This window comes from Neodiprion lecontei, chromosome 5, assembly GCF_021901455.1.
Source record: "Neodiprion lecontei isolate iyNeoLeco1 chromosome 5, iyNeoLeco1.1, whole genome shotgun sequence".
Taxonomy (NCBI): domain Eukaryota; kingdom Metazoa; phylum Arthropoda; class Insecta; order Hymenoptera; family Diprionidae; genus Neodiprion; species Neodiprion lecontei.
In genome coordinates this window covers 10,560,920-10,576,484 of record NC_060264.1, presented here as the reverse complement: position 1 = coordinate 10,576,484, position 15,565 = coordinate 10,560,920, and the positions used below count along the sequence as shown (strand labels likewise).

At 40.8% G+C, this 15,565-nt stretch overlaps 1 protein-coding gene across 1 annotated transcript; it reads left to right on the top strand.

Moving 5' to 3' along the window:
- The first annotated feature begins 4,687 nt into the window (after positions 1 to 4,687).
- LOC124294706 (vicilin-like seed storage protein At2g18540) lies at positions 4,688 to 5,956 on the top strand. The gene has a single exon (XM_046741270.1). It carries the CDS (start codon positions 4,688 to 4,690, stop codon positions 5,954 to 5,956), a length of 1,269 nt encoding a protein of 422 aa, XP_046597226.1.
- Positions 5,957 to 15,565: the final 9,609 nt, after the last annotated feature.

The following is a 15,565-nucleotide window of genomic DNA, read 5'->3' as shown; positions in this document are numbered from 1 at the left end:
TCCTTTCCCTGTCCTTAAACCTATTCATTCTCGATATTCAAGAGCGTCAGGGATGTGCACATGTGGTAATTTTCTCATTTTGAAACCATAACTACCTACGGACTCAATTTTCCCATACAACCCGACGCTAGAGAATTGGAATTTTCCATTCTTAGCATCTGCTCGCATTTTCCTCGCACATGTTTTGCGCGAAATACTCTTTCACTCCTCGTTTTTTCTTTCTACCAATCAATATCAAGCTTATCATCTGACACCTCCTACGCATCACTTTTTAAAAATCATTCTACCATAACTCGCAGCCACGTACGGATAATTTCGGACGCCATCGTCGTCGTATTCCAATTTTCATTTCATTTTAATATTCCATCTTCAAAATCATCGTTTAGTCTCACGAAATAATAATCGTTATTTCAATAACTCCTTGATTCATTCATTCATCGCTGTTCGTGAACGCTCTCCGGTAGTAATATTCTCTAAAATTAATCAACACTCCGCACCTCGAAATCCCGGTAATATTGGTAATCACTTTTCATTTTTGTGATACCATTGTAACCAATGTAATCTCATGTTAATACTTCTATAATCTATGCATTTTTTTGGCAATCATTGTCAGCTCCATAATCAACTTGTATTCTTTGAAATTTTAATCAGTGTACACCATTTCTATCCATAGTAATGAATTCCTCGGCTGGTAGTAATATTTTTGCTTCTTCTCTGAAAACGGAGTAGTTGAAAGCTTAAAAATTGGATTTTCTGCGGATGTATTCAAATTTTTACCTAGACATTTTCTAATGATATTAAGAAAGTTTATTTTAGCAACCATCTCATTACGTTATACGCTGAGAACAATTTAACATGGGGGCTGCATAGGACGGAATATTAGAAAGCTTTCAACTCGAAGGGTGTAAGCCTGAATCGGTTTTCGCACGATACTGCAGAAGGGTGTAACACCATTTATCAAGTTTTGCTGGTTACGTCGTGCCGACAGCAATTCTCTTCACATTTCTTCATCGTGCTGATTGCACTCGGGCCAGAAGGGTATAGAATAATTTTTTATCCATCTTATCAATTTGGAGTAAAGTGTAATTTTCAAAATTGTTCGTAACCCTTCTGAGACCTGGCTGCACAATATTAGATAATCACGGATTGTACACAGATGGAATTCTTGAACCAACAAAATAGATTTTGTTGAAGTCCACGCACTACAATCTAGTATCTCTTATTTGTTTCAAATACAATGACTTCATTTGGACAATTTCAATTTAGTTAGTTTGTCAAAATGATTTATTCAAGCGAATTCTTTGATTCAACAAAGGCCTTTCTTGTCGTGATCGAGTGAAGTATTGATTCGAGTGACCCTTTCGATGTGTTCTCGAAATTTAGTCATTTGAAGTTTATGTATCGTTCTTCCGCTTCGCATATTTGCTAACAGAAACAATTAGGTACTTTAAATAAAATAAGTGGATGAATTTAGCAAAAATTTTACATCGTTCGAATGATATACTTTGTTGATCTAACCGGAGCTTCTTTGACGTAACTGCTTGAATTAGTTGCACTAATGTATTTGCGAGATAAAAGAAACACCACGTGATTTGAAATAATATAGAGAATATATTCGTCGTAGACATCAGTAGACTAGTACTATAAATGGCCACCAGGCAGTGAACTTTCTCTCTACGGTAGTAGGTTCAGAGATAGTTGTAAAACGGGGTAGTCGACTCGGAAGTTAGATACGGATAGATAAAATTGTCATCAGACTTATTGCAAACGAAGAAAGCATAATACTAAACTTCGAGTCATCGAAGAAACTAACACTGACTACAAATAAACAAAAGCTATTGACGCGTGTTCAATTTATATTTCTACTTATAAAACAATGAATTTCATCCATTAAATATCGGGGAAATTCAACAAAATTTTGAGTCAACACAGTTACAAATGACATCCTTCGTAGAATACTTTGTGTGCGCTTGAACAACTCTAATGTTCAGTAAATACAGCAGATTTTCGTAACAGCAAATTTCATTACATATTAAAACCATTGAACTTCTTGACTAAACAAAACATGTATTAAAACAAGCTCAACTTGTTTTCAAACAAAAGTTACATATTTTGGAAACAAAACGATTACGGTGCGCGTTCAATCAAATTTTTAGTTATTCACCAATCACACATTTTCTTGAAACAAAATTCACATTACTACAAGGAACTCACGCCGTGTTATCTTGAATAAATTGATAGCCATCATGATCGTTCAAAGGCTTGATTCGGTTCTACAACTACATTGCATATGCAACTACATTGTTAACGATTTGTAAAAAACTTTAAAAATTGCATTTAATAATATCCACACGCCAATTCTTTTTCTATCCATTAGTATTTTATACGATTATGCTGATGTAAAAGAAAAAAAAATTTCTCCGACGTAGTATGTTATTGAAACAAATATCGATGGTTGATTGCGTAGCGATGGAATGCCCCATGTGCATTTATTATACATCGGTTTATACTTATTACACATCAGTTTATACTTATTATACATTCCGACGTTGGTGACGCACATTGCCGCACGGAGTCATATGTATATTCAACATTTAGCCGTTTCAATACTGACGTGGGCTTCATTATATCCAAGATACTGATCAGTTTTTAAATTTTCCATTTTCGATCTTCATTTTATCGTATCAACCGTGGTGTATTTTTTCTCTCTTTCATATTTACGTGATCTATTGTTGTGGCAAAACCTCATTCTGCAACAAACGCGTACGCCATATCACAAACAATCGATAAGTGTTATTTTTTGTTTTCAGCATGTTTGCGCCGCAAATATCGATGAAATTATATATAAAGACACGAGATGTGCTATAAAGAAATAAAGACAAAAAGAATAACAGAAAGCTCTGGAAATAAAAAATGCGAAATTTTTTTATTCTATGTTGAATCCTCTGCTGCGAGTTGGCACATACGTTACACTTTTACGAGCGTGTTTTGACTTCGAAGTCGTCACATTTTTACTGCGTAGGTATTAATCGACTTTATAGCCCAGGAAAGTTAGCATTTTGCATTGGAATAATTCTTTTTTATTCGATATTGGTACACAGATTCGTTTTCGTCTCTTAAACAAAATCTGAAAAGTCCCCGCATCTCCGCACCGGACGTCACATCGATGATACCTGAAATTTTCAGATTTGACTGAAGATGGAATCATAATTAGGTCTGTGTCAATATTCCAGGTTTTGATTTTTCTAAATAATAACCATGCCCGATAGAGTCGGTCCCCATGAACCGTTTGCCTTGTGTGGGGTAGGGGGGGATAAATTAGTGAGCATCATCATGCATGCGTCTGCAACAGTCCTGAGATGTTCAATGGAAACACCTGCATTCGCACAAGGGGCAAGGAAATATGCAGAAAACTTTGCCCAGGTGTAGCTGGACCGAATTCAAACCTCAAATTTCTGGTGCAGCGCCTGAACGACTTGACCCGTTTTACAATTTTTGCGAGTGATGTCGAAGTCCTCGAGGATACGCTGAGGATTTCAATTTAGCTACTATACGGTCGATTTGGAATACATTCTATATTTATACCAATTTAATTATGATCCCATTTTCATCCAACTTGAAACATTTCAAGATGTACACTTGGAGACAATGAATCTGAGACGGCTAATTTTTTAGACTAGACACAGTTATGTTGGCAATACAGAGAAACCTACAGCGCCATAGTCGGCCGAGCGAGAAACAAACTTAATCTCAGTAAACGTAACATAACTCACGACCGTCGAATCTAACCTCAGGATTGCAATCCAACAAATCATTATGCCCCCGATATTCTATGGTTAGATTCGATGGTCATGATTTATGTTATGTTTATTGAGATTGAGTTTGTTTCGCGCTCGGCCGACTATGGCACTGTAGGTTTCTCTGTGTTATCAACACAATTGTTTAGTATAAAAAATTAGCCACCTCAGATTCATTGTCGCCAAGTGTTCACATGTGGGCATTAATTCAGAGACGTTGGTTAGGCTAGTTTTTCGACCGAATCGATTACGTTGGTAACGCAGATTCAGCTCGCAGTGCTACTGTCGGCCGGCCTATGAACTAGCCGTCTCTGAATTAAAGTTCACATGGTTTTTGGTATATACTCGACTAAAAATGTGGAAAAAACGTGTTTTTATACAGTATGAGAACCTACTTTAAAATGAGTTTCGTATTGGGAAAAATCAGATTTTTTTTTTCATTAAAAACTGTATAGGTCATGTGTCTGACTGATGACAGGAAGCGCCAAGAGTTTGAGGTTATTCGAAAAAAAAAAACAATCATGAACTTGTGTAGACTTCCGTTTCCGTTCTGAATGTGAGTGACAGGTGTGCGAAAGAGTCCGAGAGAAAAGGAGAGAATTTAGCAGGATAGCAAAGGTGAGGAGAAAAGGAAATAGGGCAGAGAAGGAGCGGGGAAGACATAGACGGGCGGTCGGGTGAAGGGAATAGGGAGGCAGGGATAGAAGGGAAGGGCGGGGGAAAAAGAAAGAAGGGGGAGAGTTTTGAGGTTAGGCAGAAAGAGCAGGCGGACGGCAACGATTCGGATAAGATAGGAATAGGCAGTGACACCTAGGGAGTAAGAAGGGGGATAGAGTAGACAGGTAGGCGGCGGATAGATAAGGTAGGGAGCGGTGAAGGAGAGAAATAGTATGAGTAACGCGGGTGGCCAAAAAGAAGGGGCGAACAGGGAAGAGGAGGAGAAAAAGAAAGGTAGGCCGGGGGCAGTTGCAGCGTTAGGGAGGGATAGGAGGCATAGCCTGGGATCGTCGGCGACGGTGCTAGACTTATGGAAGAGAAAGCGGGAGGAGGAAGGGGAAAAAGGGGAGGAAGAGGCAGACGAGTTGCAGGAAAGAGAAAGAGTATTTGGGAAAAGCAGGAAAGTGCACCGATCGCCGGAGGGTAAGACAGGGGAGGAAGGGAAGGTAGAGGGAGGGGGTATACAAGATATGTTAAGGTTGATTAGGGAAGAGCTAAAGATAGGTCTAGAGGAGGTCAAAGGGCAGGGAAGGGGGATCAGGGAAGAAGTGGAAAAGATTAAAGGCGAAATGGCTAGAAGGGAAGAGCAGTGGGAAGTAGAGAGGGGGGAGATGAAGGAAATGATAAGGGATCTAGGTAAAAGACTAGAAGAGGTAGAAGAGCGGAGAGGGGGTGAGATGGAAAGGGTAAAGGAGAGGCTGATAGAATTAGAAAAGAAGAGTGCAGAAGGAGGGGGAGAAAGGCAGGTACAGGGAAATGCGGAAGTGGCGCAGGTAACAATAGATAGATTAAAAGAGATGGAGTGGGCCATAGAGAGGAAAGAAAGGGAAGAAAGAAGGGGAAATATAGTATTGAGAGGAGCGAGACTTGAGAAGGGAAGAGAAAAGGAAGAGTTGAAAAAGATTTTGCAGCTGATAGGGGTAGAGGTTGAGGTAAAGGATATGTGGGAGGTAGGCGCGAAAAAGGGGGGAGAAAAGGGTATATGGATAGCAAGACTAGGAAATAGGGAGCAAAAGAGGCAGGTAATGGGAAGAAAAAGCCTACTCAAAGGGAGGGAGGAGAGAATAGACGAGGATCTCACCTGGGCAGAGAGAAGAATGAAATGGAAGTTGAGGGAGATAGCAGCTATTGAGGAGAGAAGGGGAAACAGAGTAAGAATAGGATATGCAAAGATCTGGATAGAAGGGAAAATGTGGAAGTGGGATGAGATAGGAGAAGTGCTTAGGGATGGTACAGGGAGAGCGAGGGAAGGGGGGCAAAGGGAGGGGAGGGAAGGGGGGCAAAGGGAGGGGAGGGGAAAAGTGGGGGAAAGCGATAGGGAAAGGTCAGCAAGCGAGGAAAGACAAGAGGGAAGTATAGAAGCACAGGGAAGGGTACGTAGGGAAAGGCAGTCGGGGGAATGGGTAGTGGGGGGGGACAGAGGCAGGTGGGGAGGGAAATAAGGAGGAGAGAGAGGGGAGTAGGCGAGACAGAAAGGGAGGGGTGGAAAGTAGCTTTTTGGAATGTGGCGGGGCTCGCGAGAAAGGATGAAGATTTCTGGAGGGGGCTAGGGGAGTGGGATGTAATATTTCTAATGGAGACATGGATAGAAAAGAAGGGGTGGGAAAGGATTAGAAATAAGTTGCCAGTAGGGTATAAATGGGAAGTGCAGTATGCGGTTCGAAAAAATAGGAAGGGAAGAGCAATAGGCGGAATGCTATCAGGGGTAAGAAGGGAGATAGTAAGTGGGGAGGGAGGGAGGGAAGAGGTAAAAGAGGGCATGATAGAAAGGAAAATAAGTGTAGGGGGGGAAAAATGGGTAGTAATAGGAATATACGTAAATGGGGACCTCAAAGAAAAGATAGGGGAATTGAAGGAGCGGGCAGAAGAGATAGAGGGAGGGGTAAAAGTGTTAGTGGGGGGTGATTTTAATGCAAGGACAGGGCAGGAGGGGGGAGGATGCTGGGGAGAAGGAGAGGAGGAGAGTAGGAGTAGGAAATCAAAGGACAGGAAAATAAACTCGGAAGGTAGGCAGCTGGTGCAATTTTTAGAGGAGACAGGATGGACAATAATGAACGGGAACATAGAGGGGGATGAGGAGGGGGAATTTACGTATGTAGGAGGGGCAGGGGTGACAGTGATAGACTACGCTATAGGAGACATCGAGGTGAGGGATAGGGTCAAAAGGATAGAGATTGGGGATAGGGTTGACTCGGATCATCACCCGGTAATAGTGTGGTTGAGGGGGGCAGTGGCTAGGACAAGGAAGGGAAAAAGAGTAGGGGGAATTAATAGAGGAGACTGGACGGAGGAGGGTAGGATGAGGTTTAGAACAGAAGTCAAATGGGAGGGGATAGGAGAAGTGGATGTAGGGAAAGAGATAGAGAAAAGAATAAGGGAGTTTAGACGAGCCTTAGATGTAGGAGGGAGGGGGAGGGAAGCGAAAAAGGGATGGTGGGACGAGGAATGTAGGCGAAAAAAAGCGGAAGTTAGGCAGAGTCTAAGGAAATGGAGAAAGGGGGAGGGGGAAGGGGACGCGTATAGAAAGGAAAGAAGGGAATATAATAGGCTATGCGAGGAGAGGAAAAAGAAAGAAAATGAGGGATTCATAAAAGAAGCAGCGGAAGCAAGGACAGAAAGCAAGGTATGGGAGATAGTTAATAGGGAAAGAAAGAAGTGGAAGAGGGTGAATGAAGAAATAGGAGATCAGGAGTGGAGGGAGTATTTCATGGGAGTATTAGGCGGGGTAGAAAGCAAGGTAACAGAAGGCGGGGAGTCGGTAAATAGGAAGGGGGACGGGGAAGGGGAGCTGCAGAGGGAAGAGATTAAAAAGGTGATAGGAAAGCTGAGGGATGGAAAGGCACCAGGGGGGGATGGAATAGTTAGCGAGGTATGGAGGTATGGGGGGGAAGAAATGGAGCAGTGGATATGGAAAACATGTAACAGAGTTTGGGTGGGGGAGGGCTGGCCAGAGGATTGGAGGGAGGGATTGATAGCGCCGATAGTTAAGAAGGGGGAGGGGAAAAGGGTAGAAGAGTATAGGGGGGTGACTTTGATGCCAACTCTATATAAGGTGTATGCGATGGCATTAGCGGATAGGTTAGAAAGAGAGGTAGAAGAAAAGGGCTTGATACCGCAAAACCAAACGGGTTTCAGAAAAGGCATGGGCACCATTGACAATATATATGTTCTTAACTATTTAATCAATAGGCAGGTGGGAAAGGATAAGGGAAAGATGGTGGCGTTTTTTGTGGACCTGAAAGCTGCTTTTGATTCAGTGAACAGGAAGGTGCTGTGGGAGACTATGGAAAGGAGAGGGGTGAGGGAAGGGCTAAGGGTAAGGATAGAGGAAATTTACAAGGAAACAAAGAGTCGAGTAAGGAGCGGGGGTAAGCTAGGAGAGGCGTTTTGGACAGCGAGGGGGGTAAGGCAGGGATGTCCGCTCAGTCCGCATGTGTTCAACCTGCTGCTGGCGGACTTAGAAGAGGAAATGGGGAGAGGGAGAAGGGTTGGGGGGGTGGAGCTAGCAGGCGGCAGGGTATGCACGTTAGCTTATGCGGATGATATGGTGTTACTAGCGGAAAGTGAAGAGGAAATGGAGGTAATGATTAGGAAGTTAGAAAGGTATATGGATAGGAAAAGGCTGACGGTAAATGTAGGGAAATCAAAGATTATGAGATTTAGGAAAGGAGGCGGTAGAAGGAAAAACATAGATTGGAGATGGAAAGGGAAAAGGATAGAGGAGGTGAAAGAGTTCAGCTATTTAGGGTATAGAGTAAAGTGCAATGGGGGACAGGAAGCACAGGTGAAAGAGAGAGTACGGAAGGCAGGGGTAGTAATGAGGCAGGTATGGGGAATAGGAAAAAGAAGGTTTGGGAGGGATTGGGAAAAAAGGATTTGGTTATTTGACAGGCTAGTATGGACGGTAATAGAGTATGCATCGGAGATATGGGGGTGGAGAGAGTGGAGGGCGGTCGAGGCGGTACAGGATAGATTTTTGAGATGGACATTAGGAGTGGATGGGAGAACACCGGGATATTTAGTAAGGGAGGAACTACAGAGGGAGAAACTAAGGATTAGGGCAGGGAGAAGGGCATGGAATTTTGAAAGGAAGCTGGAGAGAGGGGAGGGTAGCGAGTTAGCTAGGAGATGCTGGGAAGAGATAAGGGACAAGGCAGAAGCTGGGAGGCAGGGATCGAGGTGGGAAAGAGAAAGGGAAAGTTTCTTTGCGGAAAGGGGAGCAGAGAGTAGAGAGGTAGTCGCGAGAAGGGAGAGGGGCGAGATGGAGTTTAGGGAAATAGAGGAGAGAGAGAGGGAAGAACAGAGAAAAGAGAGGTGGGAGAAAATAAGGGAATCGAGGTACAACAGATGGTACAGGCTAGTGAAAGGAGAAGGGATACCAGGATATCTGGGAAAGGGATGGGGAGAAAGCAGGTGGATAAGGGTGGCAAGATTTAGGTTAGGAAGCGAGATGAAGGAGGCAAGGTACTGGGAAGAAGAGGAAAAGAGAAGGTGTAGGGTGTGCGGGGGGGAGGAGGAAACATGGGAGCACGTATGGGAAAGGTGCGTAGGCTGGGATAGAAGGGAGGAAAGCTGGCAGGAGGTGGTGAGGGAGATGCTAGGTGAGGAGGGGGGGGGAGAAGTCTGGATGAGAGAATTGGAAAGGATCAGGGATGTACAAGAGAATGAAAGAGTGAGATATGAATGGGAAATGGAAGTCGATTAGGATAAGGACGAATTAGGGAATAGAATAAGGTAAAATAGGATAAGGTTAAGTAAAGATAAGGATAAAAAGTAAGAAAAGGATAAGAGGGAAAGTAAGGGAATGGCAAGGCAATGGCACAGGACACAGGCAATTAGAAAATAAGTAAGGATAAGGTAGGAAGTAAGAATTAGGGTAAGAATAGGTTAAGAAAACATGTAAAAAATATTGTAAAGGAAGAGGAAAAGGGAAGTCCTTGTAACCCCAAGGGGAGCAATAAAGATTACATACATACATACATGAACTTGTGTAAGCTTGTTGGGTAGCGACGGTAACGCCATCCAATGGATAATCGTGAGAACTGCATTCCTCAAATAATCAGTAAATAAATTTGGCAACGTGGCGTGATTTTCTTGTGTTGTAGTCTGCTTGAACCTTCGGTGTTTACCTCGCTATAACCTTTATTTTTGTGAATCGAAATGTCGTATCAGTTACGATTTGAAGGGAGATTCGTGGTGAAAAAAAATAAAAATAAAGTGTTTTAGCAGTACCATATCTAAACAGCAGAAAACCAGTAATTTGAATACCGCGCGTAATGTGTTTACTTCCGATGTTGCCAAATGTACAACCTAACTAAAATTACAATCGGATAGTTTTTTTAAATTATGTTTTTAATTATTAGATGACGGACAAAATGCACAAAAATTTGAGATATTATTCTTAAATATTCATTTTATCTTATTCAATATTTTTTCCCGTCCTAAATAGTTTATTCTAAAACAGCCAACTCGAAACTATCTGTTTTTATCCTAGTCCCCATCCACATAATATAAAATAGCTCAAATTTAAAATCAAAAAATTCAGTAACTAAACGGTAAATCATTTTCAAACTTTACAGGATTGTTTAAAATTACTTTAAAAATTATGTTATTAAAACTCATTTGAATTCAACATTTCTGAAATTACTATCCAACTACCTTAAGGCCTAAGAGCCGAAAAGTTAAAGCATGTTCATATCTTGGTGTGTACTAAAGGATATCCAAATTGCTGCGAGATAAAAATTTTGACCCTAGAAAGCTGGGCAAAAGTTGGTGGATCGCCCTCGTGCAAGATAAGGGAACTTTGGCAGGCAAATCAATACAGTATGTGTGTAATTTGAAATGTGTGTAACGTGTGAATCGATTCTCACGGATGAGCATGCGAACACTTGGGTATGTGCAACCGGAGGACCGAGTGCCTTTTCGATGCAATTTGACAGGTGTTGGGAATCCCCGAACCGAATGACGAGGCAAGTTTGCGAACACTTTCGGCCTCCGGCTCGAATCGCGGACTCACATCACTGCGGAAGTTATTGCAGGGTGAATGTACGACGGTGGCGAGGGTGTCAAAATGCAATTCATCATTCCCGGACAGCCGGCTAAAACCCTCAGGTACCGATTCAAGCTTGTGCGCACGCATCAAACGCATCAATCTTATTCTGGAATAACTTTTCAGCGAACGTTTTCCTCGTCAATATCAAAGAGCGCCAGCCACCCTGACTAGATGAGGTCATGGAGGCTTATCTACCCAACACGATGAGAAAATTAAACCTTCGGGCTCCGGATGACTACTCGCAATCAGAGTACTTTCAGAGGGTGGAAACAAAAGTAACAAGAAAAAATAACAATCTAGATCAAAGCCCGAACTGCTTCACGTTGCAAATCCAAGGATCAAACACTTGTTTCTCAAATTTTAGAATACGATCTTGTTTGAATCTTCTTGGAATGTTTCGGAAGAAAAGTAGCTACGCGGTGTTTCTTCGATAGCAATTACGTGGTAAGGAATTTTAGTGTACGTGTAATTTTTACAGCCCTTGAGCAGGTATTCAACTGACAGAAAGTGTTTACTGTAATTTGTGCCTAAACTTCACTGTAAAATTTATATCACCATCGTCTGTTACCGATTTTTCAAATTACATTCTCAATTTTTGGGACTTGCGTTAGTGGAAGATAAAATCGTATTTCAGTTAATCTTGCTGTTGTATAATAATTGATTTGATTAATATACAGATATTTGTGCAGCTGAAATAAAATTGCAATCATGTTAATTGAGGTCATGCTACAGTTTTCTGGTTGCAAATTAATTATTAACCATCTGCGTTAAACCCAAGTATGTGCAACTCTGGAAACTCGAAACGAATTATTATCTCTGATTAGTTAACCTAACCTATATGAGTTTAGCGAGAGTTGTTGCTTGTTGCTGACATCCCGTTTAGCATTGTAATAGCAGAGGATATTAACTGAATTCTGAATACCCAAAACCCACGAATGCTCATCGTAAGCTGTTCTGGAATTTATCACCGTTCCGTTTGTCCCCCCCTACCGAGCAAACCGTTCGAAATCCCGCGTCGATTCACCAAACATTTACATAATTTCATATACATTGTATAGGTAAACGCGTACGTACACAGATGTAGGAATGTCGAAATTTATAGCTTCATTTTACAAACCGATCTCCGTCGACCTCTCGACTAGAGGTATGGATGGTCAAGTCAGGAATAACTAATCGTAACTCGACGCATATTTGGTTTACCCAACTTGCCCAGCACCAAATCCTACATATGAATTCGGCACGCTGGAATCGTGGAAACAAAAATCCATTTGAGGATTGCGAAAACCCTGCATACACATTGCATAATGTACATTACGCATTGCCAAGACTTGACTACAAGATTAAAATAAAATGGAATAATTTCAACCGAAATTTTAAAAAATTGTATTACTTTCGAATATACGATATTGCTAACAAGGAAGGTATCCCAGGTCGATCTCTCCGATTTTATTTCTTTTGTAATATGTTGTACCAGACTAAAACCTAAGCGACACGTATTTTTTTTTATCTGCCATCAAACACTTTAAGGGAGTGAAACAACCCTCCAAAGTAAGGCATGTCGAGGGGTGATTCGGCAGTTTTACTCACAAGAACATAATATTTTTTAATCAATTCAACCGAGATAGTTTTTACGTAACGAGAAATGGAGAATGTAATTTTCTGAAGTAAGAAAAAAAAAAATGTCGAATCGTTCCTTGGCATGCCTTACTTCGAAGGGTGGTTTTACCCTCTCAAAGTGTTTAACGGCAGATCAAAAAAAATTCGTGTCGTTCAGTTTTTAGTCTAATAAAACATATTACAAAATTATTCAAATCGGAGAAATCAACCTGGGGTACCTTCCTTGTAAATGCAGGGATTTTTCAAATCGGACTTGAATACGGAGAAAACTCGAGACACGTGCTCAAAAATTGAAATTTTCTGGCTGTGAATGGATTCAACGCCTAATCTATTCTGTTGCATAACATAACTTTCTTTACATGGGGTATGTGATGTTTAAATAGGTTCAGTTCGTATTTCTACGACCTAGAATTTCATCGATTCCACACGTAAACGTCGATCATCTTTGCACAAAAGTATACAAGTAATTTTTTACACCTGCATAGTTCTTCTGACTTTATTAATTTATAGAACGAACAATAGTTAAGTTTTCTGAAGAGTATATGAAGCATGTAGCAAGATTAAATTTATTTTTATTATCTTGCGAGTTATTCACGAAGTCCTTCTCATTCGCTCCTGACAATGATATCAAACTTCGAGTTCCAATTGTTCGTCGCTTTTCGTTCGCTGCGCTGATATCAGAAAACTCGGGGTTAACGAAAATTGCCACTTCTAACGTAACTCGTTTGTGTGATGAATTTCACCAGAAGAACAACACGATCGTCTTTCGTTATACTGACAATTAAGCGGTACAAAACGTATGTGTTCAATTGCAGGGATGAGTTTTTGTTCGCAAGACTTCTAATCTCCGGAGTGATGTGAATTTCCATAATGTATGATACCGTAGAATGGACATTGAATTGCGCAGTGTCAACAGCTTTGAGTAGGAACTGCTTGTACCTACAAACTTGCTGCGAAATCGAAGTATTAAATATTCAGACACCAACTGACAGTTAGATTCGTATGATGCCTTCTCCCTGATCGAATTCACAAAAATAAGACGAAAGCTTTGCTCGTTTTTCCTCGTATCAATAACGACGGTTGCCCACTAACAGCACCTCACACACAATGTGTCGCCTAACCTGAAAAACGTAAAAGGTACAAAAACATAATGATCAGTATTTTGAAGGTTTACTGCTTCATCGTGTACTTTGTCTTTGTAACATTGCTTATACACCTTTTCCTTGCACAGGTAGAAATTATTTATTCCAAAACGAACTCATCTGCAGCCGATTTATTTATAAGGAACAAAAAGTACATCTTACACAAAACAAGCGGAAAAAAGATTTGAAATTCCGAAAAATCTCGGTTTTTCTTTGTTTCCTGTAACTTCGGAAAATCTAAAATGAACATTTTAGGGAAATAGCGAGTGATGTATTAAAGCATACCGATGACGATATAAGACTAATACAACGAATTTCACTGCAACGAAACATTTAATCTGAAAATTCAATTTTCGTGTAAAAAACGGTATGAGGTAGAATGAATTCTCTCTCGATCTACTTGTTATTATAAAGGTATTCGAATATTTCTTTCGATGAAAAGTTCTCATTTCTTCCAGCAGTGCGTGGCTTGCAGGCTCGTCCTGATTTTCCCGCTGCACTGATTGCGAAACAATTAATTACTTACGGTCTGATTTCATTTTATTATCAATACAAGCAGCTTTTTATCGTATGCACCGATACTGTGAACTAAATTTACGAAAGGGTTAATAAGTGACAATATTTTTAGGATTACCCTTCAGCCGCACTGCGAAGGCTTTCGTTTTTTATCATGTTACTCTGCCGATAACTTGTTCTTTCACTCATATAACAGATTTCGGTACTTGTTATAATGTTTTCCCGACTGTAAGAGGCCCAAAAAACAGTGTATATCGTTGAAAAATTTCTTGAATTTGAACAAGACACGCTGTGTGTAAGTTTCAGCCAAATCAATTTGTATGGCTTTTGGAATACTGCAAATGGTTTATGTAGATTTTTAGTAAAATCTGCACTCTTTCAGTGAAATTCTTTTTTTCAAATAGATATCAGAAATTTCATACAAAGATGCAAAACTTGTACATGTATAATATATGTAATATGAGGTTACTTTATTGAGTAGTCAAATGGGTGGGTGTAAAATAACTAAGAACCGTTTCTCTGAAATAAACAAAGATTTTGTATTTTATTTACTTATTCAAACTTACATAGTTACTATATACAACTTGAAATAAACAAAGAAACTACATTCAATGTTTATTCTTCACCTCTTTCATTCGCTCTATTACAATAATCTATTTACTTATTATTTGCACCTGATATTTCGCAATCTCTATCTCCTCTCTTCTTTCCTCACTCGTATCGATGGTCCACTACTTTACCGACCCGCGTGTGAGCGCGGGTCTATTCAAATCATGGTTAAGGAAGTAAACTTCCTTACATATACATGAGTTTTATTCATGAGTCATGACTTGCTCTGAAAAATATCTGTGAATCGGATAGCTACGAAGTTCAATCTTTATCGTGGATATCGTAAAGGAACTATTGATTTATAACAATCTCAAAACCTGTTAAAGGTGCAAGAAACTTGAGAGGAGGAGTTCAGGAAATTAGCAATCTAATTTTACATTGAAAACCCCGCATATCTTGTATAGCCAGTGAAGCGGCATTTCGAATCTGATAAAAAGAAATTGAAAGTGGATATAACAACGTTCTATTTCGTAGTATAAACGACATCACCGATCTTCGCCCGGTTATCCATAACGCCTCGTACGTCGTATCGCCCCTGGTGATCTTAAGTTATAATCTTTTAAACGACCGTTCACGCCTGGGTGTGAGTAAGTCGAGCGAACATAACTGACTAGGAGTTCCCAGTGTCGTGTGTGCATGTATAAGCTCGGAGGAGATTAACACGTTTTACCAAAAGCTCGAGGGGCAGGGGCTTCGTCCCGCATTGTATAATATGCCATTTATGCCCCTTTACATATGCCTCGTCACGATCCAAGGTCTGCGCAATCGAATACAATCTTAAATTCAACGGCTGATATACGTTCAAGGGTGACGGGACACTATGCTAATCACCCCTTCGACGCCACGTCCGTTGCGTGAACACAACTCGTTCGAATGCCACTGGGATTCAAAGAATAATCAAGCCCGATGTTTATTGCTTATCGTTCGTTTCGGAAAGGGCCGCAACTCTTCTAGCTGTGTAGCAGGGTATTCAGATTCGAAACAACATTTCGGTTTCACCACTCCCACCTTCTTTTGCCTCGGACGTAGAATTGCGCCAGCTGTGACTTTTTCCTGTCAATGATGCACGGGTGTTGATAATAGTAAAAACAACTGATATTTCACTTGGTCAGTAA

Bases quoted from the DNA above. Each gene is read 5' to 3' on its own strand.
- LOC124294706 (XM_046741270.1), top strand. From the start codon at position 4,688: ATGAGTAACGCGGGTGGCCAAAAAGAAGGGGCGAACAGGGAAGAGGAG.